The sequence below is a fragment of the Prosopis cineraria genome, unplaced genomic scaffold (assembly GCF_029017545.1).
Source record: "Prosopis cineraria cultivar Desert tree isolate PC_DT_omini unplaced genomic scaffold, ASM2901754v1 PC12, whole genome shotgun sequence".
In the NCBI taxonomy this organism is placed as follows: Eukaryota; Viridiplantae; Streptophyta; class Magnoliopsida; order Fabales; family Fabaceae; genus Prosopis; species Prosopis cineraria.
This window is the reverse complement of record NW_026555343.1, coordinates 43,909,184-43,932,883: the sequence shown is the minus strand read 5'-3', so window position 1 is coordinate 43,932,883 and position 23,700 is coordinate 43,909,184. Positions and strand designations below refer to the sequence as shown.

General features: G+C 32.6%; 1 protein-coding gene across 2 annotated transcripts; it reads left to right on the top strand.

Moving 5' to 3' along the window:
• Positions 1-20,902: 20,902 nt before the first annotated feature.
• Positions 20,903-22,638, top strand: LOC129287402 ((+)-neomenthol dehydrogenase-like). 2 transcript variants are annotated; one of them, XM_054923546.1, is made up of 6 exons: positions 20,903-20,974; positions 21,051-21,300; positions 21,632-21,673; positions 21,748-21,921; positions 22,021-22,414; positions 22,538-22,638. In XM_054923546.1, the coding sequence occupies exons 1-5, from the start codon at positions 20,955-20,957 to the stop codon at positions 22,396-22,398; spliced, it is 864 nt and encodes a 287-aa protein (XP_054779521.1). In that variant the 5' UTR covers positions 20,903-20,954; the 3' UTR covers positions 22,399-22,414; positions 22,538-22,638. The 2 variants fall into 2 exon arrangements, with proteins under 2 accessions (XP_054779521.1, XP_054779520.1); XM_054923545.1 differs by lacking the exon at positions 22,538-22,638 and having other exon boundaries at positions 22,021-22,525.
• The last annotated feature ends 1,062 nt before the right edge of the window (positions 22,639-23,700 follow it).

Genomic DNA, 23,700 nt, shown 5'->3' with positions numbered 1-23,700 from the left:
TTGATACTTTTTGTTGGAATATTATAAACAAATATTATAAGTGATTAGAGTTAATCACTAGCTTTGTTAGTGATCCTAAAAGTCTATATAAAGGCCACTATATTGTTAAGTTGAATAGGGGGTTGCACCCCATCTCTAAGGTGATTAATAAAGGTCCTAATTATCTCACAGTGTTTTCGAGATTCATGATTTCTTTTTCAAGTCAGAGTTGTATTGTTCATCATGTTGTTTAATCAGCAATTTATCATATTCATCATTCTTTTATTCAGATTTTATTAGTTAACATTGTAACATCCTAAAATTTAACCTAAGATTAATTAAATTAATCAATGAAAAATGATTAATTTTTGATGAATATTTAGATATAAATATTTTTAGTTAGAGAATTATTATTGAATTTAATTTAGAATAAAATTTTAAGTTATGATTTTTTTAAAAAAGAAATAATGATTATATTATTAAAAAAGGGAAAAAGAAGAAGGAAAAATGAATGCAAAAAAATGAAGAAAGAAGGAGCGGATTTCTACTATTGGGGGGTGTGTGTGTTTAGTGTATCTTTTTTTTAAATGTTAAATGAAATAAGGATAGTGTGGGACCTACATCACTTTATTTCACACCCCCTCTTCAATTTCTTTTTTTCATTTTCTCTTTCCTTTTCCATTTTCCTTTGTGTGCGCAACCGAGAAGAGCAAAGCAAAAGAAATAGAGCATGTGCAAGTCATCAAAGGGAGCTAATTTTGAAAGTCAGACTGTATAATAGAATATTTTGAATGAGATTTCAAGCATTATAAAACTATGTAAGTTTTCTAAATATTTTTTCTCATATTTTTTCTTTAGTTTCAAATTTTGGGATCATAAAAAATATAAGATTTGAAAGAGGGATGAATTTTTTGATGAATAAACATGGTTATTGAGGTTTTTAGTAGTATAATAGATATTTTAGATTATTATTTTGTTGATAAAATTAAAATTTAAAACCTTTGAGTTGATCCGTAGACTCTTATAGTTAGATTTTTGGTAAATCTAAAATTATAAATTGATTTATTAATTACTAGATAATTATTTAGGATGATAAATAAATTATTATGGCTATAGAATGATGATTCTAGGCTTGAGACTAAATTTATAATTTTTGAGTATTTTTAGATGCAAATTTATGAAATAAAAAGAGAAATTTTGATATTAGAAAATTGTTGATAATTTTAGCCAAATCTCAATGAAATTATTGTGAAGGAAGCTATTTAATAAAGTAGATAAGTTCAATTATATAAAATTAAATTTTAGAATTCACGAGACTAAGGCTAAGGTCATAAAATAAATAAATAAATAAATACTTAGGTGTTAAAATATGAGTGAACATTGTGTTAATAATATTATTGACATATTGAAATATGATTATTATAGATTTATATTTATTTGACACATTCAAGCTTTAGAAAGCTTTAGGAGTATTGACTTGAGGGGTAATATTTGACCTCTCAAAGGTTGAAATAATCGGGAGAAATCTATTTTATGCATTTATGTGTTAATTAATTATTTATGTTTGTGAAACAAATAAATAAATAAATATATATATATATATATATATCCAAACCTTGAAATTGTTGTTTATAATGCTTATGTAGCCATGTTGAAATCCTATAATTTGTGATCCAGTTAATTATGGCACATGTAAAGAATTTGAGTAATGAGACTGAGGGTTGATGATGATATACATACTCTTGATTATAAATTATGGATTATACTTGGTGATGAATTGTGTATGAGTATGTTGAGTTTTTATATGATGTCAATGTGATTTATATGGTAGCATGAAAATTGATGTATGAGAAACAATTAAGATATGATTATTCTTGATGCTTGTTGAGTATGAAAATTGAGGAACATGTAAGTAATTATGAATGAAATGCATTTTCTCATGAGCATGATCACATGGCGGGAGTTCGCCTTACTGAAGGATCTGGCGATTGTGCAAAATTTATATAGTACTTGGCTATTAATCGATAATTCTAGAGGTTATAGCCACTATTTACCTGGTAGGGTACTCTAGCATTGTTGCTATTAAGGGACTTAATAATCCTACTAGCATACTTGGAGTTTGGGGTAGTGTAACACTTGCCCCGAGTGTTATCTAAAAATCATACAATTCAAATAAACTAAGTGTAGTTAAGGAATTAATCCTAAAATCAACTTAGGAAACAAATCATTTAAATCACTAAGCAAATACACAATTACAAAGTAAATATTTAAAGCCTTTAAAAAAATTTATAGGTTCTACCTATAACACGCGGAAGCAAGCTAGACGAAAGTAAAATAAAAAGATGCTATCATGACAGCATTAAATTGCTATCATAATAGCCCTCCTGGGCCAACTTCCGGGAGGAACCGTTTCGTCATTTGACCTCCGATCGAAGTGATTTTAAAGCTCACACATCACATTTAAAGGGTACTATAAGTATGCCAAATTTCAAAAAGATCCAACAGTCAGATTAAAAATTGGACATGTTATAAATTTGGTCACCTTTTAGCTGTCATGACAGCACTTTCGGACCAACTTTCGGAGTACACCATTTCATCATCCGACCTCCGATTGGAGTGATTCCAAAGCCCACATGTCACTTTTTTAAGAATACTATTAGCATACCAAATTTTGAAAAGATCCAATGAACGGATTGAATTTTGTGCAGGTTATAATATAACTACTGTAGCTGTCATGATAGCATTTCTGTCATGACAGCACCTCTAGACCAAATTCTGGAGTGCGCCGTTTCTCCATCCGATATCCGATCGACATGATTCCAAATCCCACACGAAGCTTATAAAAGGTTTTACTTGTGACCCAAATTTTAGAGAAATCCAATGGTCGGATTAAGATTTGGACACCCGGATGCAAAAGTGCAGTTTTTTGGTAAAAACCATTTTCAAAATTGTCCAAATCTCATCCTAATGGTCACAAACCTGTGGGAACACTTTGGACACGTCAAATAAGACTAAAAACACCTGATAGAACATTCAAATGATGAAAAACCCCCATACATCAAAATTTGACCACCCGAGTGCCATTTCCCAAAATGGACCCTAAACCCCAAAATGCACAAATCATACAAGAGTGGTCACAAATCAATCTAAATACCATGTATTTATATAAATACATATGCTAAACATTTTCACTTGGCTCAGAGCTCCTTGTGGGGCCCACGCACCCATTCTCTCTATCCAAAGTGTATGTTTGCCCATAGCACATCATTTGCAATGCAACCACTTTACATTTGCTTATAAAATCATATATATATATCAAAATAAATATTTGCTTGTAATAGAAACTTGGTTTACTAAGTAAATCCATCAAAATCATACACCATAACTAAGTTTCCTAGCCACAAGTCTATAAACAGACAAAAATTCATACACAAGCACACAATCCACACATATTCACACACATATACATAATCATATCCTATTAGCACCCTAATCCTAAATACATTACAATATATTTGCTCAAAAGAAAGGGGTTGCAGTTCTTTACAAATCACAAGCAAACACCTAGCTTTGCTCCTTTCCCCGTCCACCACTCGATCCTTCGCCTGGACTAGAATATTGAAAAGAAAGGGGTGAGACAACCACAGTCTTAGTAACAGCGAAATCTACATTGATTATTACAAAGTAAGCCATAATCAAATAAACGAATAATAAATTTAACATAGTATATAATTTAGCCATTTAAAATGCATGAATGCATGACCTAGGCCGGTATGGCCTTTCATGACCAACAGAATGCCCCCTGGCACTCTTTAACTCGCAGGTAAACCTTATACCCACTTGTACCTCCACAGGCACAAAACAGAATCTAAGGCATGATCTAATCCACCGAACCGCCTATGCCCCTTCGACGTGAATCCTGAGCAGTCAAAGCTAACTCCCTCCCAGAGCCAGCCCGACTTGCTCTCCATGTGAGGGCTACCTTGGCCTAGGCACTCAACCTCACACTTCATATGTCGGATTCCCTCCCTCACTGAGAGGTGTCGAACACTCAATATACTAACCACTTTAGTACACTGAGCCCACAATACGCAAGACAACACTGAGTACTGACAGTGTGCCATAAAATATCAAAAATCCACACCTTTTCATTGGTGAACTCCCACCAAGATCATGCCTTTTACTCTTGTCTACCTTTCCCAACTATTGACCACTTCAACACTATAAGGTAGTATAACATTTATAAATCTCCCTTAAACGATTCCTTAGCTTATCTAAGGTACCTTACTTAGTTACACTTCCTTAAGTGTAACTTCTATTCCTTATGATTAAAATACATGTAAATAAATCTCGTTTCCATAAAAACATTGTTATTAAATAATTAGAAAACATATTTTCACTATAATCAAATTAGTACCCCATAACCCCTTATAAAGCACATTTAATCTTTTAAAACATGTAATGCATGATAGCTAGTAATATTTATTCAAAAATAGCTAAAACAGAGTAATAAAAAATATAAATTTCCCCTGTTACCTCAACCCTTTGGTACCAAAAGAGTTCCCCTTGTATAAAATAGGGCTCAACTTGTTCCTTAATTTCTGAACAAATTCCACCAATAATTCCTACAACATATAAGTGATCTACATCACTTATCATGTCAAATAGTATTAATGAACTCATACCACACAACTTGGGTCTATGAGCCATAATCCATCCCAATGGTCCATATATTAAACCAACCATTCATATAGTATCACTTAATCACCAAAACCATTTATTAGCCATTACTAGGCTAATTTCCAATTTATATAATTTTTTAATCAATTAAAAACCTTTACTTAGTGCCACCAACTTTCACCATTAGCCCTTATAATGAAAACTAAACCTTAATTTAAATCTTATTGGGTTCAAATAGCAAAATTATAACTAAATCAACAGGCTTAAACCATTGAGGAGCAAAAACCCAATTTCTCAAGGTTTATTTTGTGCCCAAAATACCTCTTTTCATCCAATTATCCACTCAAAATATTAGATCACTATATAGAAACTCAAAACATACTCCCTAGGATTCAAAGAAACAAAAGCTTACAAGAATAAAACCTTTGGGATCAAAATCTAAAAATTTTCTCTTCCAAAAATTGAAGAAAATCAAGAGAAAGAGAAGAGGATTGAAGTAGGGAGTTTACCTATCGTGTAGCCGAGCTTGCAACGGTCGTAAAGACTCCTAGATCCAAGCCTAACTCCCTCCCTTTCTCTTCTCTTCTTCCTCCCTCCCTCTCGTGCGTTTCCTTTCCTTTCCTTTCTTTCCAATTTAGTTTCTGCGTTTCTGCATCAGTTTTGGTCTTTAAATTGCTGGTCAAAAAGTTTAGGGAAAATTACAAGAAAGGGCCCAACATTTTTTATTATTGCACAAAAGCCCGAGTCAACTTTGGTAATTTTTTCCATAGTTAAAAATAAAATAAAACCAAACTTTTACTTAGTAAAATTCAAAATCTGGGCCTTTATCAAATTATTCTAAATTTTAATTTAATTATAAATATTTTATTTTATTTTATTTTTATAAATCCGAGTCTTAAAATTTCGGGATGTTACAGGTAAGCTAGCTTTAGTTATGACACCTCATTGTGTTTATGAGTGAGTAAGGTAATCCTAGCATGGTAGCCTCTTACGATATGATTAAAGCCTTAGGTAGTAAGGTAACCCTGTGTTCATTCGAAAAGAACAGAGGAAATGAGTATCAAGCTAAGTGATAATAATCACTTCTGTAGGCCTTTCTCTTTTTATTTTGATATGTATATTCAGTTTATGATATTGTCAATTAAGACAATATATTCTTGATCCACTTGCATTATGGGTTTTGTGTTGGATGGAAGTGTATTTTAGGCCCTTAGGAATACGGTTTGGTGCTTATGTTTATATTAGTGGGCTAAAATAGTTGTGCAAGTGAAAATAGTTGTTATCTATGAGATTGAGAACTTGAATGCTGTTACGGTCTTCCCTTATATTTTTTTATGTCTAAGGGTGAGTAGATGATATTAACTACATATGAATGAAAAAAAAGTTCATGCATATAATGAGTTATTGATGAATATATGATATATAGAATATGATGACTAGGTGATAATAATTATGATAAATGTGATTGAGACCTTGGCCCCCTATTGCCAGTTATGGAAGGGTTTGAGTGACCAAATATTATGTTCGTGAATATATATATATATATATATATTATATGGAGTATGGCACAAAGAGAAAATAAGGGGAAAGCTTTTCCCCATCTTGAGATGTGTTTCTTAATCATGCTTTCACACAGGTTTAATTGAATAATGTGAGCTCTTGAAATATTTTAAAGATTTAAAATCTCTTTGTTTTAAATAGTTTGTAAAAATATGTGTTAATAATTTATTTAAGTTAATCTATATAGGATAACCCTTTTAGGTTAGTCCTTAATTAACTATGGTTAGTGTGATGATTTAAGTCCCAATTTATGGCACCTTTTACAAATTAATATCAGGTTCTTGAGTTTCGAGAATTAGACTGTGGTCAATGTGTGATTACTTATATGATTGTGTACTTATTTTGTAGTTTATGATTGCATTTGTATATCAAGTTGGCAATTATCATTATACACATATTTATTTTTGTAACATTCCAAAATTTTAAAACTCAGATTTATTTTAAAAATAAAATAAAATATCTATAATTAAATTAAAATTTAGAATAATTTGATAGAGGCCCAGAGTTTGAATTTTACTAAGCAAAAGTTTGGTTTTATTTGATTTTTAACTATGGGAAAAATTACCAAAGTTGACTCGAGCTTTTATGCTATAATAAAAAATGTTGGGCCCTTTCTTGTAATTTTTTCCAAACCTTTAGATCAGCAATTTAAAGACCAGAATGATTGCAGAAAATGCAGAAAATGAACAAGGAAAGAAATGCACAAATGGGAGAGAGAGAGAGAGAGAGAGAGGAAGAAGAGAGGAGAAAGAGAGGGAGTTAGGCTTGGATTTAGAAGTCTTTGCGACCGTTACGAGCTCAGCTACACGATAGGTAAACTCCCTACTTCAATCCTCTTCCCTTTCTCTTGATTTTTTTCAATTTTTGGAAGAGGAAATTTTTAGATTTTAATCCTAAAGGCTTTATTCTTGTAAGCTTTTATTTCTTTAGATCCTAGGGAGCATGTTTTGAGTTTCTATATAGTGATCTAATGTTTTGAGTGGATAATTGGATGAAAAGAGGTGTTTTAGGCACAAAATAAACCCTGAGAAATTGGGTTTTTGCTCTTTAATAGTTTAAGCTTATTGATTTAGTTATAATTTTATTATTTGAGCCCAATAAATTTAAATTAAGGTTTGGTTTTCATTATAAGGGCTAATGGTGAAAGTTGGTGACACTAAGTGAAGGTTTTTAATTGATAAAAAAATTATATAAATTGAAAATTAGCCTAATGATGGCTAATAAATGTTTTTGGTGGTTAAGTGATACTATGTGAATGGTTGGTTTAATATATGGACCATTGGGATGGATTATGGCTCATAGACCCAAGTTGTGTGGTATGAGTTATAGTCTTCATTAATGCTATTTGACATGATAAGTGATGTGGATCACTTATATGTTGTAGGGATTGTTGGTGGAATTTGTTCGGAAGTTAAGGAACAAGCCAAGTTCTATTTTGTACAAAAGGAACCCTTTTGGTACCAAAGGGTTGAGGTAACAGGGGAAATTTATATTTTTTATTACTCTGTTTTAGCTATTTTTGAATAAATATTACTAGCTATCATATATTACATGTTTTAAAAGTTTAAATGTGCTTTATAAGGGTTTATGGGGTACTAATTTAATTATAGTGCAAATATATTTTCTAATTGTTTAACAACAATGTTTTTATGAAAACGAGATTTGTTTACATGTATTTTAATCATAAGAAATAGAAGTTGCACTTAAGGAAGTGTAACTAAGTAAGGTACCTTAGATAGGCTAAGGAATCGTTTAAGGGAGATTTATAAATGTTATACTACCTTAGAGTGTTGAAGTGGTCAATACTCAGGAAAGTTAGACACGAATAAAAGGCATGATCTCGGTGGGAGTTCACCAATGAGAAGGTGTGTACTTTTGATATTCTATGGCACACTGCCAGTACTCAGTGTTGCCTTACGTATTATGGGCTCAGTGCACTAAAGTGGTTAGTGTATTGAGTGTTCGACACCTCTCAGTGGGGGAGGGAATCCGACATATGAAGTATGAGGTTGAGTGCCTAGGCCAAGGTAGCCCTCACATGGAGAGTAAGTCGGGCTGGCTTTGGGAGGGAGTTAGCTTTGACTGCTCAGGATTCACATCGAAGGGGCATAGGCGGTTCGGTGGATTAGATCATGCCTTAGATTATATTTTATGTCTGTAGAAGTACAAGTAGGTATAAGGTTTACCTGCGAGTTAAAGAGTGCCAGGGGGTATTCTGTTGGTCATGAAAGGCCATACCGGCCTAGGTCATGCATTCATGCATTTTAAATGGCTAAATTATATACTATGTTGAATTTATTATTCGCTTATTTGATTATGGCTTGCTTTGTAATAATTAATGTAGATTTCTCTGTTACTGAGACTGTGGTTGTCTCACCCCTTTCTTTTCAATATTCTAGGTCCAGGCGAAGGATCCAGTGGTGGACTGGGAAAGGAGTAAAGCTAGGGGTTTGCTTGTGATTTGTAAAGAACTGTAACCCCTTTTTTTAAGCAAATATATTGTAATGTATTTAGGATTAGGGTGTCAGTAGGATATGATTATGTATGTGTGTGTGAATATGTGTGGATTGTGTGCTTATGTATGAATTTTTGTCTGTTTGTAGACTTGTGGCTAGGAAACTTGGTTATGGTGTGCGGTTTTGATGGATTTACTTAGTAGACTAAGTTTCTATTACAAGCAGATATTTATTTTGATATGTGTGTGTGTGTGTGTGTGTGTGTGTGTGTGTGTGTGTGATTCTATAAGCAAATGCAAAGTGGTTGCATTGCAAATGGTGTGCTATAGGCAAGCATACACCTTGGATAGAGAGAGTGGGTGCGTGGGCCCTACAAGGAGCTCTGAGCCAAGTGAAAATGTTTAGCATATGTATTTATATAAATACATGGTATTTGGATTGATTTGTGACCACTCTTATATGATTTGTGCATTTTGGAGATTTAGGGTCCATTTTGGGAAATGGCACCCTGGTGGTCAAATTTTGATGTATCAGAGTTTTCCATCATTTGAATGTTCTATCAGGTGTTTTTAGTCTTATTTGACATGTCCAAAGTGTTCACACAGGTTTGTGACCATTAGGATGAGATTTGGACAATTTTGAAAATGGTTTTTACCAAAAAAGCTGCATTTTTGCATCCGTATATCCAAATCTTAATCCAACCGTTGGATTTCTCTAAAATTTAGGTCACAAGTAAAACCTTTTATAAGCTTTGTGTGAGATTTGAAATCATGTCGATCGGATATCGGATGGAGAAACGGCGCACTCCAGAATTTGGTCTGGAGGTGCTGTCATGACAGCATTTCATTGCTGTCATGACAGCTACAGTAGTGATATTGTAACCTATACAAAATTCAATCAGTCTGTTAGATCTTTTCAAAATTTGGTATGCTAATAGTATTCTTTAAAAGTGACATGTGGGCTTTAGAATCACTCCGATCGGAGGTCAAATGATGAAATGGTGCACTCCAAAATTTGGTCCGGAAATGCTGTCATGACAGCAAAAGTAACCAAATTTATAACGCGTCTAATTTTTAATCTGACCTTTGGATCTTTTTAAAATTTGGTACACTTATAATACCCTTTGAATGTGACTTGTGAGCTTTAAAATTTCTTTGATCGGGGATCGGAAGACAGAATGGTGCCTCCCTGAAGTTGACTCGGGAGGGCTGTCATGAAAGCAATTTAATGCTGTCATGACAGCATATTTTTACCCTTATTTCGTCTAACTTGCTTTCGTGCGCTATAGATAGAACCTATAAAAAAATTTTAAAGGCTTTAAATGTTTAATTTGAATTGTGTGATTTTTGGATAACACTCGGGGCAAGTGTTACAATTTTCCTCTATAAGCTAGCACTAATTGCTTTTCTTTTATAGTATTACTTCCATTCCTATGAGGGAAGAATATGGAACAAACTAGGAATTCTATCATCAATAATCAGGCAAATCCACCGAGACCAAAGGGTCAAGTAGTGGTGGAAGATGAAATAGCACCAGCTTAAGTCCGACAATACTAGAGTTACTAAACCCAATTGAATAAGTTCAAGTCCTAACTCAAATAAAACCTTTTATTCAAGCTCTAGTTCGAGCTACTCCTACCACTTGTAATAATAATGATATGGCACTTCTTACTTTAATACTGAAGGACATCTAGAAGAGGATGGATGTATATGACTAAGTCATATTAAGGAAGCCTATTGAAGGCAATAGTAAAGTTGTTGTGAAGGCTGCTGGTAACCCCGAGGAAAAGCAAAGGGAAGTGAATCAGGGAGTCAATAATTAACAAGAGGAAGAGTCCTCTAAGGGCTCTGAATAGAGTGATCAGAGCAATTCTATAAGGTAAAGAAAAATAAAGAACAAGGGTAAAGAGAAAGTGGAAAAGGTCACCATTGACCATGCCTTTAAAAGGTTCGTAAGATTAAGCCTACCATCATTTAAGGGTTCTATGCTGAACTGAGCTGGAGAGAAATGAATTGATAAATTAGAGTCTATTTTCTCTATGATCATTTGCACTACTAAACAACAGGTCTAGTTAGCTACTTTTAAGCTTAAAGATACGGCTAAATAATTGTAGGAAAGTGTTAAGCTTATTGCTGGATCTGAATTGACCTAGAGTAATTTAAGAAGAGGTTTTTTGCCCACTACTTCTCATTAATTGTAAGGGCAGTAAAAGAAGCTGAGTTCCACAATTTGAGACAAGGCAATATAGATGTTGAGGAGTTCACAGCCAAATTTAATTAGCTCTCCAAATATTTCTTGTACTTGAAGAATAATGCTAATAAAGAATGGAAGTGTGAGTAGTTTCTAGACAAGATGAGGCTTGAATACAACAGGCAATTGATGGCTCATGATATTGACTCATTTGAAGTCATATGTAATAAGATTAAGGTTGTTACTAGAATAAGCTAGATGAATGATGGTAACCGGCAAGATGGCCAAGGTTAATAATCCTCTTTTATCGGCCCTACTGGGGGTGTGAGCAAGAAGTCAAGTTGCAGCTTGAGATTCTCTAAAGGTTATAATGGAAGTAGAGGAAGCAACAAGAAGAATTTCTCCAAGGGATCACAATCTAAAGGTTCTCAATCTAAGAGCTTCTATTCTAAAAGCTCCGAAGGCCGGAACTAAACTTTAAGGCAAGACTCAATTCCATCTGTTATGGGACCACTGGTGATACGATCGCATTATGATAAGTGTGGAAGATTCCATGTCAGTAACTGTTGGACATATTACAGATATAAAAAGGTGGGTAATATGGCCCATAACTACTTAGAAGCTGTGATTGATAGCAGATCTATTGGTCATGGAAGTATGTTCGTGATGTCCAAGGAGGAGGTGGAAGCTTCTCCAAAATTGATCAAAGGTACAATTGTCCTTAATGACTAACAAGTAAAACCATTGTTTGATTCAAGTGCTACGCATTCTTTCATTTTAATAGATTACATAACTAGACTTAAAATGTTTGCGCGTGAAATGGATGTTGTTATGAATTTTCTACGTCGACTAAGGCCTCTACCAAGACTAATCATATATGCTATAATGTCAATTTAAAGTTTGGTGATAGGGCTACAGTTATTGACTTAATTTGTTTGCCTTTATTAGGCATTGATGTGATTGTGGGAATGAAATGGCTATCGGCTAATGGAGCGACCTTAGACTGCAACCAGAAGACAGTCCTATTACCAATTGACACTACCACTTCTATAGTCCCTAAAAAGACTGTACATACCATTATAGTGGACATAAAAACACCTAAGTTCTTGTCTAATATAGAAATCAAGAAGTCAGATCTAGAAGGATGTCAAATGTTAATGTTGGTCTCCCCTTTTAAATGAGAACAATAACTTATGGTTAGATTTAGAAAGCAAGGGTGAATAGATGAAGATGATGGTACGCTCGATATGCAACTTTAAAATAGGAAAACTTATTTATGATAAGTATTATTTTTATGGGTTAAAGACCAAATTTCCCCATGTACTTTCCTTAAAGGAATATTAGGCACCTTGTACTATATAGTAGGATATTTTTACCCCTGTACAAGTTTACTTAAGTGCAAATCTCCCTCGAAGTCTATCCCCTATCATTTCTCCCATTATCTACTCATGTGGCTCATTTGTGGAGCCTAATTATATTGATACTTACGCATTTGACCCTTATTTTTTACCTACTGAAGTGTGAAATCTTGCTTATATGGATATCTAGCTGCAAGGTCATATCTACATTGAATATTTTAATAATTAAAATTTAAAAAAATAAAGAAATAAAAAATCCAACTCAGATTTAAATTCAACTCTTCTCCTCCCTCCTTAACGAATATTGTTCTTCTTCTTGCCTCTACAACTAGCAAATGAAACACTAGATGGATTAGCAAGAATCAAAATAATATTTAAAAAAGTTAATTGAAATTCACGTTGCCTTTTTAAAAAGCAAAGTGTAAAATGTTTAGAAAATAATAATTTATAATAATTTATTTTTTACAATCCATGTCGCATTTTTAAAAAAGCTAATCCATGTCACTTTTTTTAAAAAGGCGATGTGGATTGTAAAAAATAAATTATTTTAAATTATTAATTTTTAAATATTTTTCACGTCACTTTTTTTAAAAAAAGAGACGTGGATAAACATCATTTTCTTAAAAAGCGACATGGATAACTTATCCACGTCACTTTTCTTAAACAACAATGTTAATAGTTTTATGTATTCAATACTTATTTACAAAATTGCTATCGCTTTTATTTTTTATATCACTTTTACAAAAATTGACATAAATGGAGAGACATAAAATGTATATTTTGTAGTAGTACTAAGTCCCTCTTTGAACAAAGTATAGAGATCTTGGAGGCACCTAAAATACTAAAAAACAAAAGTATATGAACCTAAAATACTAAAAAAAAATACAGGGACCTATAGCAAAACGTAAGTAAAGTGTAAAGACCTAAAGTTATGTTTTTCTTCAAGGCTTTTATGGTTCGCACCAATAAATTTAATTATGCAATATTATTAGTAGTTGACATCCAAAATTGCAGTGTCGCCATAGTAGAGAGAAACTGCAAAACATAACCATCATTCCTACTTTCACAATTTCCTCTCCTATTTTGATTCCCTCAAAATTCATTGCATAATGTACAAAACGTAGCAGTACAAGTTTAGCTTAGGACTAAGGGGTGTGAAAAAGATGTGGCATTTTCAAAGGACCACACCAACTTTTCAAGAGTTGGACATGATAGCCAAAAGGTAGGTAACTAGAATTTTCATTGCAGGCTGCCATAACAAAAGAAAGTGAAGCAATTGGCTTTAGCTGGCGTGAAGGTAGTGCTCACAGCAAGAGATGAGAAGAAGGGTCTCGAAGCTTTGGAGAAACTCAAAAAATCTAGTGTTTTAGGGCTTGTGGTTTTCCATCAGCTTCATGTGGCCGATGCTGCAAGTGTAACTTCTCTCGCACATTTTATCAGATTCCAATTTGGGAAACTTGATATTTTGGTAAATCTAGTAGTGTAAACTTAATGATCAGTCTTTGACCAAAAAAAAACACTCGATGACGAGTCAGTGCTCCCACATTCTATGATATAAATCACTTTTTAAAAATACTTTTAAATTTAAAATATAGAATACTTGGTAAATTTTATGGTTTTTTTCATTTATGTGCTTGCTTTTTTAATTCATTATCTTTGAATATTCCATATTTAAAAATTATGCATATGTTATTAGGAAAATTCAAGAGTATAAATGAAGGGATGTGAACATTTTAAAAAAAATTCAACCAATTTTTTTCATAAACCCGTAAATTAATTAATAACGATACATATTGTGGTTTGGAAAAAGTAATTAATTTCACTAAATATATGGTGCATATTAAAGGAAAAAAATCAATTCTCTCAAAAAATAAGTTGACGACTCCAATTATACGCTTTCCAAAATGTCACCATCAAAAGAAAAGATGATATATATCAAATCTTACTAGCTAGGTTCCTCTGCTCTCTTTTCATGTGAACTTCAGTACTAAGCATTATAACATTATTCAATCCATTAAAATTGATTGGTTATTGTTCTTGGATAAATCCTCTTGTTTCCTTTGAAGATTCCCATAATTAATTGATATGATTTTGTAATTACATGTCATCAAGAGACATCGGTTGCAAAGTGAAAGTGAACAATGCAGGAATTGCTGGGGTCATGTATGGTGACAGCTCTCTAGTAGCTTTGGCAATCACTGATGGAGAGGTAAGACTATATATAATTATTTGGCCCTGGCCTCGGATGGTATTTTTACACCATTCAATTCCTTTAAAAAAATTTTGAATCGTTATTTATTTGTTCCTCGTTAATGAAAGCAGATCATTACTCTTGTTTGGTTTATAGCTAGTCATCGATTGGTTTTGTTGAACTAATAGACCGTGCTTGTTCATTGTTTGAGCAATAGGGAATATATAAAATTTCAAAACCAAAAGAGTTAACTAACTTCTGTTAATGTTTGTAGGCACTGTCAAAGGATGACAGGAAAAGAGCAGTGAGCGAACCATATGAATTAGGGGAGGAATGCTTGGAAAGTAAATAATTTTGGTGCAAAAAGAATGGCGGAAGCTCTTCTGCTGCTTCTGCAGTTATCAGATTTGCCAATAACTGTCAATGTGGCATCATACTTAGGCAAGCTTGAGTAATTTCCAACCTTGATATATATCTAGAGTTGAGTTGTTTGTTTTAATTTGCACGACAAATTGATATCTTGGGAAATGAATGGGCAAAAGGAGTGCTGGGTGACGCAAGCAAGCTGACACAAAAGAAAGCGAAGGTAGATAGAATGATTTTTTTAACCTTATTTATAGACATGTCATTAATTTTTTATAACAATTTTTCTTTTACTTCATTAAATTGAAGAGAAATGTGAAAAGAAAATAGGGATGAGAGAAAATTAAAAAAAAAATTTTCAAAAATTGTAATTCTTTTATTATTTTTAGGAGTTTTTTCTTTTAATTTTCTTTCATTCCAAGATATTTTCTGCAATTCAAACAAAGGATAAGTGTTGGTAAAAAAACATATTAGTAAAATATGTACATTAAATAAGAGTAAAGTTGAAAAACTTTTTGAACATTTAGAGAGAGTTAATAATTTTTAAGATTTTTCTTAATTTTGAGAAAACAAGTTAAAATTGTTTTATAAATAAGACGGATGAAGTGTATGTACATATGTATGGTCATTTATTTAGGATTATTCAACCTAATTTTAGCCCCTCTTGAAATTTCATGCTGGTTCTGTCCTTAATTTCCACATCATTTCACCTTCCACACCATTGTCCATTTAATTCACTATCTTCTTCCACCCAATTTAACATTCCAAAAAAAAATTATCCTCTTGATTAATTAAGCTAATAAAAGGTAAATTTATAAATTTAAGTATAAATGAGTTTGAGGATAGTTAGAAATGGCTAATAGGCCTATTGGGTTTGGTTTTAGTCATTAGATAAGGTTTGGAAATGAATTGGGCTACCTGGGCTCAAATTGAAGAGAGAAAATCAAAATTTGGCCAACCGTATGTTATGCTACAGCATAATATCATGAACCTAACTTAAAAAGGGCATCTGTGTGTGCGAAAAATAAAGGAAAAAGAAGAGAATGAAGGGGCTCGTGATCCTTTCTGATAGGGCATGATTTTGTTGGTGTTTTGAGAATATTTAGAGTTTTTAATCACTAAGGTAAACGTCCCTTACCATTCCTCTTTTTCTCTACACCATTTTTAAGGTAAGGTTTGTAGTTGAAAGGTGATTTTTAGACCTTAGGAGCTTTGGGTTTGAACCCATTGACTTAAATATAGTTAATGGAAGTTGTTTGAGTTATCTAAGCCTAGAGATAGGGGTTTTATACATCCGTAAAAGTGGGCTCTCAATTATGGACAAATTTGTACATTTAAATGCCATAAATGGTAGTGCTTGAAGTAAGTGGTTGCCATTGATATTGATTAATGATTTTGTTATTGTTAATTGGATCTAATGGGAGTTAATAAACCTAATGTAGTGATTAAACTCAATAGTTGAGAGCTTTGAGTTATTAAAATGTTGAAATTTGAGAGTTGGAAGTTAGTAATTTGTGACTAATGATTATTTTGGATTGTTAGATGATATATTAGTGATTATTTAAGTTGTGAAGAGCTAAATAAAGTTAATGAGAGTTAAGGAATTCAATGGATGTGAAGTTGATCTTGTAGTTGAGAAATTTAGTTACTAAAATATGAAATTAGACGTTGGAAGTGGTGATAATTATTATTACTGATGGAATTAATGTAATTGTAGACTAACCTCATGAAGCACTGATAAACTTGATTAGCTCAAAAAGTAAATTATGATTGAGGGGTAATCTTTGACCTCTCAAAAGTTTAAGGCAACAAGGGAAAACCTTATTTATATAGTTGTATGTTAATTAAGTAGTTGTTAAAATTTATGATTTGAAACTTATTTGATGTATAGAAAGTTATTGATGCAATTTTGGCAAATGTGTGGTATTATATATGAAACGGCTTTTGAAAAAGTATAATGCATATGTGTGAAGCAATGATGCCATTTGACTGTGATACTACAAAAATATATGTGATATATATATATATATATATCAGTTATGGAGTTTATTGGGATTGAGAAATTGATGTGGACATGACATGAGATTGTGATTTTGGTCACATTTGCATAATATGAGTAACCCATTCATAGTATGATCATTAACGGGAATTCACCTAGGGAGAGAAGTAGATTGATAAATCCACGTGGTATTGGCAGCGACTGTTGGAATTGAGAGCTTGCCTTGACATCGACCATTGAAATCAGGAGGTAGCCTTATCTTATGATTTATCTAAGACTATCTCACTTGTTCTATGAGGGACTTGAACCTAACTAGTCTCTATCGGTTCATAAGGATGTTAGATTATGGGTACGACACCCTATGGTTATTGGTATTAGAAAAAAATGAGATTACACAAGTGAGTGAGTTGACTCTAGTTTGATAGCTCCTTACAAGTAGAAAGATAAGTTAATCTGTGTAGCCACCAAATAGCCACTAGTTTCATGTCAAAAGTAATTAAGAGGGTATAAGGTTGGCATGTAATCATGCATTTAGTTCTAACCATATGGTTGTTAATATTGTGGCCCGATGCAGTTAGGGGCACATAGTTGGTATTATTGAGATCCCAGATTATACATTATTGATATATATATATATATATATATGATTATATGTTTGAAACCCGTTCACATGGTTGTTATTGTTGTGGCTAAGGCTATAAGTTGTCATAGTTACTTTATATGTGTATTTGTTGTCAATTGCATTCATTTTCAATTGATATGTAATTGTATAGATTAGGTGAAATTTGGTTATTGTGTTATTGTACTCACCCCTCTATTTAACATTTTACAGGCATTAATTCCGAGGAGGATAAAGGAAAAGCACTAGAGGCTTGGAAACTCGATTTCCTACTATAGGCCTCTCCTAATTTTAGTTGCATATGTGTAATTAATTGATATTGCCAACTAAGATAATCATATTTTGTTATTACTTGCATTATTGAATATTGAGTATTGATAGGTGTATTTTGGACCTAAAGCATGTGGTATCTTTTTAGTTAAGATATATGAGAAAGATAAAAATACTAGGGCAAGTATAAATTTGACTGTATGCATTATTGTATTGGATTATATTGAGTTTTAAAGTCAAAATGCCTCCCCTTGTTATTTCTTAAATCAAGGGTTTGAGGGTTAAAATTGTAAAATATGTGATATCTGCTTATTATAGTATGTTACATAAATTGTTATAAGTCTATTGAGTGTGGTCAAAGGATTGCTGCGAGCTTTTGGCACTTAGATTGAGTTTTGGACATCCTAGTTATGTTTTAATAGCATAAATAAATGAGTTTGCATTTTGGTGTCCAACTTTTGATTGAAAATTAATTTAAATGTGAAACTAGTGCTATTAGTTAAAGCTCGGAGAAAGCTTTCTATAAACACTTAAATCACCTCAATTGATTGCCGGATAGAGATTTGGTGAGCGACAGAAGTTTGGCCAGAAAATTTACCATGACAGCTTGTAACTATCACGAATTTTGCTGTTCATGCTACAACATAAAATTTTATGCTACAACGTAATTGTACCAGAATTAGTTTTTTGCTATTTTGACCCTAGGTTGATTTTATCTTACTTTGTATGATATCCATGCTTTTTTATACATGTTTTGCTTTGATTTTATTTTTTAAAATAATTTTATATGATTTTGTAGCATTTTAAGTTTTAAAAACTTGAGATTTCATTTATAAAAATTTTACAAACTTGATAATTCATTTGGCTTATTCCAGTGATTATCTTGATTTTGTAGAGTTAATTATGGATAAGTAAGGGTGACCTTACACTCAACTCTTCCATCAACTAACGCCACCTTACCTCCCATTCTCCCACTCCAAAATCATTCCAATGCCAACTACATGTTGCCCCTCCTCTCATTAATCATTCAATATTATTTCACCACTATTTCACATGGCCGTGATTCATAATAAAATTGGAGGAAGAAGGAAAACCATGGGTGCTTAAGGTAGATCAGGAGACAAATTGGGATAAGTACAAAGAAAACTAGAGTCTAGGATTTTATTCTTGAAAACCAAAAGAGAGTGATTTTTCAATTATCTTTTGAAGTTTAGGATTATTTAGTTTTAAATGATTCTAAGTTGTAATGTTTGATGACAATCTAGTTTTAGATTGTATATATTTTGAATCTTGGATTAGATTGATTTTGTTTTGAATAAATTTTTAGAATTTATGTTTATATAACCTTATTTTGCCAATTAGATTAATGATTGAGTTCTCATCATTAATTTAATTGTCATTGCAATGTTTGTTGCAAATTTGAATTATTATTTTTACCTCTTGATTGTTCAATTGAACTAGAAATTTATCTAGTTATTCAACTAGATAATTTAAACATATTTTCTAGAATTATTTTGAATTAATCTTCATTGATTTTCTTGATTTTAATTGTCCTAATTCATAATTTTAACATTTGATTCACTATGAGTTTTCTAGTAAATTAAATGCTAGACTTTGTGCTTGGGTTCTTTTTGCTTTAATTTCACTCTACTATCATTTTTTTAGTCTAACTAATTGAATGAGATTAGGAAAGTTAACTCCATATGAAGTCTTAAATTGTCCTTTTTATTACAATTGAATTAAAATTTTTTTAATTTTTTTATATTTAACTTATTTTATTACTTAATTAATTTATTTAGTTAACATTTTAATTATCTTGAGACAAAACCCTCAATCATAATTTAGGACTCATGAATTTTCCCATTTGCATTTTAATGTAAAAATTTAACATTTAATTTTAGATCTTTTTGATATTAATAATTAAATACCTAAAATCAATTTAAAATACCCCCTAAATTACTTCTTGAAAAAATAATCTAAAATCAACTCATGTTATATTCCATTAATTTTAGTTTAATTGAGAAGGCATCTTCATCCAACTTGACCAGAGATTTACCAAGTCAATGGTCATTTCAATGAAAAAGTGTAGATTTATTAATTTAGTTTGTTGTTGACCGGAAGTGCAAATAGGGAAGGGCCTAGCCAACCCTATAGCCTATCATATTTAAGCTTGACCTGTTAGTAAACCCAATTCACTTTTTCCTCTTCCTAATTAATAAATATATATAATTTGTTTATATTAGTATATACAAGTCGATCTTAGTCATTTCAAGATGGCATTGAATTTGAACCTAACTCAAAATTTGATCTTTTTCATAAAAATGATTGGATTTGACAATTCATAAGTCAGATCTTATTCAATGATAATATAAAGTTTAACAAAACCGAATTTAATTTATAGGATCGATTAAACTGGACTATCTCGAATCAAATAGGGTTAGACAAGATCAGATGACTTTTGCATTGCACTACTCTTTCAATCCAATGTCGATTCAAATTATATTTACTCAAAGCATTTACTATTTATTTAAAGTTGAAAAATAAATAATATTTAATTATGATAATAAAAAATAATTATTAATTAATTATTTTTAAATTTTATAATATTTTTACGTATTTTTTTCTTTAAAATATTTTTTCATCCATCGTAATAAATTATTTTTAAAATTTATTTAGGGTGAGTAACTTTTTTAAATAATTAAAAAGATAATTTTTTAATTTTTTTTATTTTTAAAATTTTAAATTAATATTATAAACATTTATAAAATAGATTTAAAAAAAAGTAATTTTTGTAAAAAGTAAACTAAAACAGACAAGCCTATATTTATAGTGCCGATTAAACCAAAACTAATGGGCCCAACTAGAGTACATGTTTGAATTAAATTGGTCCAAATTTTATACAATACGGATGCGAAAGTCGAACCGATATTACATGATTCCGTTCGGTTGTTCAATTCAGTTATTACCAAAAAAAAAAAAAATTCGGCTATCCACTCCACTCCCAGTCATCTTAATTAGGTGCCCAAACGGATGATGTTGGAGCTGAAAAAGCATTCAAGCCCCGTAAGCCCAAAACGGTGGATGAAAAGTGTGAGCCCATGATACCAAACCCAACGGACCCAAACCATTAAGAGAAGATATGGGGGTCACGTGGCATTGACTGGTGCATCCATGGACCATAAGCAAGCTGCCACGCACCCCCTTGTGCATGCAACGCATGATCTCCATTTGGTGGCTGCCTTGACTAGTGCTTTCTCTAGCTGCAGCCCCATCAGCGATCTCTCTCTCAATGGAAGTCACGAAGGAAAGGTTTAACTTCTGTTGCTGAGATTTTTCCTTCCCTTATTCTCTATTTAGCGTTTGCCGGAATGGTTTGTGGTTTCAGGTATGCCATTGTGACTGGGTCTAACAAAGGCATCGGATTGGCGACCGTGAAGCAGTTGGCCTCTCATGGAATTAAGGTACTGCTCACCGCCAGAGATTCCAAGAGAGGATTTGAAGCCCTTCAGGAATTGAAACATTCTGGTATCTCCCACGACCTGGTTTCTTGTCACCAACTTGATGTGACGGACTCTGCCAGTATTGCGTCTCTTGTGGATTTTGTTAGAATCCAGTTTGGCAGGCTGGATATTTTGGTATGACAATTTCCCTCTCTCTCTCTCTCTCTCTCTCTCTCTCTCTCTCTCTCTCTGTGGTTTGTTTTTCCATACAAGCAAATCGTTTTCTTAATATTAACTGAAGTCTAGTAATTGTAGTTTTGCTTAAACAGTATAGTGTGCCGTCGTAGACGGTTAATACAATCCTGTCGAAATATTTGTCTGCATAATCTGACAAACTAATGGCTCTAATTTGATCTGCTAGGGGTTTAATGGATGTCATTCATTATTCTGTGGTATATATGTTGTCAATCCTTTTGCTTTATATGAATGAACCGCCAAAAAAACTCTAGTGCGTGGCTGTGCGCAGGTGAACAATGCTGCAATCCTTGGAGTCATTATGGATGAGCCGGTCAGTGTTTTCTTAGCCATTGGAGTGGCCATTGTTATATGCATAATTTATAAATTTATTCTACATGAATGCAGGTGGGATCGACAATAAATCCGGCTGAATTGATTCAAACTGATGAGTTGGCTGAAAAATGCCTAAAAACAAACTACTATGGTGCCAAGGAAACAACCGAGGCTTTTCTTCCCCTTCTCCAGTTATCTGATTCGCCCACAATTGTTAATGTCTCCTCCCAGGCTGGGTCCTTAAATGTAAAGGAGACTAATTAATTAACAAATGCGGTTCCTTTTTTATGATCATAGATTATATGCTAGCTAGCTCATAATCATGGCAAAACTGTGCTGTTTCAGGGGATATCAAACAAATGCGCGAAAGAGGTGTTAGATGATGCTGAGAATCTCACAGATTACAGGATAGATGAAGTATTGAGGGAGTTCAAGAAGGACTTCAAAGAAGGGTGTTTAGAAAGCAAAGGGTGGCCGATGTATGGGTCAGCCTATAAGGTGGCAAAAGCAGCCCTGAACGCGTACACGAGGCTTGTGGCCATCAAGTACCCAAATGTGTGCGTCAACTGTGTTTGCCCAGGTTCTGTCATCACCGACCTCACCAGAAAGACCGGCAGCTTATCTGTTGAACAAGGTGCTTATAGTGTTGTCAAACTAGCTCTACTGCCCCCTGGTTCCCCTTCTGGCCTCTTCTATGTCCGCCAACATGTCTCAACCTTCTGAGCCACCTTCATATATGGTAATGGCCAATCTGTGTTTGATGACCTCGAATAAAAGAATAACTCTGCGAGGGTTTTTTGAAAAAAAAAATTAATTTTTGTCTCTTGTTGTTGTTTCACGTTTATAAATTCTTTGCTCACAGGTGGCGGCCCGAGCCAAACTAAACTTCTGGACTTTTTTTGACCAGAATATGCATGTGGACTTGCCCTTGATTACTTTCCTATCCATTATGCAAAATTTTTTCGATCCATATTAAATTAAATATTATATCTTTTTATGTCGTGTCTCGTGTCATCTTCTTTATTTAATTAATTAACATGGTAAGATTTAGATAATCAAATAATTTATACCTTCATCCGTCACCAGATTGTTTTTTTACGCTCATCTAGAAGAGGAGGTGAAATAGAAAGAAAGCTTTTATTCTGTCTTGCGCCTAAGAGAAAGAAGACAATTGTGGGGTCAAAAAGAGGGAGAGGAACCCCCTCCCCCAAAACAAGCCACTAAACAGGTTAAGAAAAGACAGACTCAGGTCCTAACCCCTTTGAATTCCTGCAAATGAATGATGTATGATTCTTTTAACTATTTATCTTTATATATAGCATGCACTCATAAAATATAATTTATCTTTGAATAATACATTTATTAGGGTAGGCAGGCTCTCGTAATCCCATTATTATCCCCAAAAAAATGTTTCGGGTGAATTTATGTTATTTTTGGATCATTTCATGTGTGAATTGATGCTCGAGTTTAATTTCATCTGTGATAGTTAATATGCATCGTTTTTTAAAAAAAAAATTCTAAACAAAGGTTTCAACCTTAGTATTCGAAGTACGGCAAGAAAATCCTGTAGTTTCAAAGCTATCGAGGCCAAAACAAATTAATGTTCAAAGTGAAAACACGTAATCCTCTTAGGATGATCTTTTGATAAATTGTTCTTTGACTTTAATAATGTCATCTACAGATTGATTAGTCTTGTAAGAACAATAATTTTTCATTAATTATATATTAAGGGATTGACAAGTATTCAACAGAAGATGATAACATATAAAAGCATATACTTTTTTTTTTATGACATAATTGATTTGTTTATGCGAAGACATGCGCTTAGGTAAGGAAGAAGAAAACAATTAAGTGTTTTCCTAATAATTATTAAAGTACAATACAATTATATGCATAATCAACTTGAAAATCAATATGTTAATTAAAAAAATAAGAAATTTACTACCAGCTGTTATATTATAACACAAATACCGAAATGATGTGAAGTTGAGAGTACAAGCCAATTATTTAAGTTTAAAAAGTAAT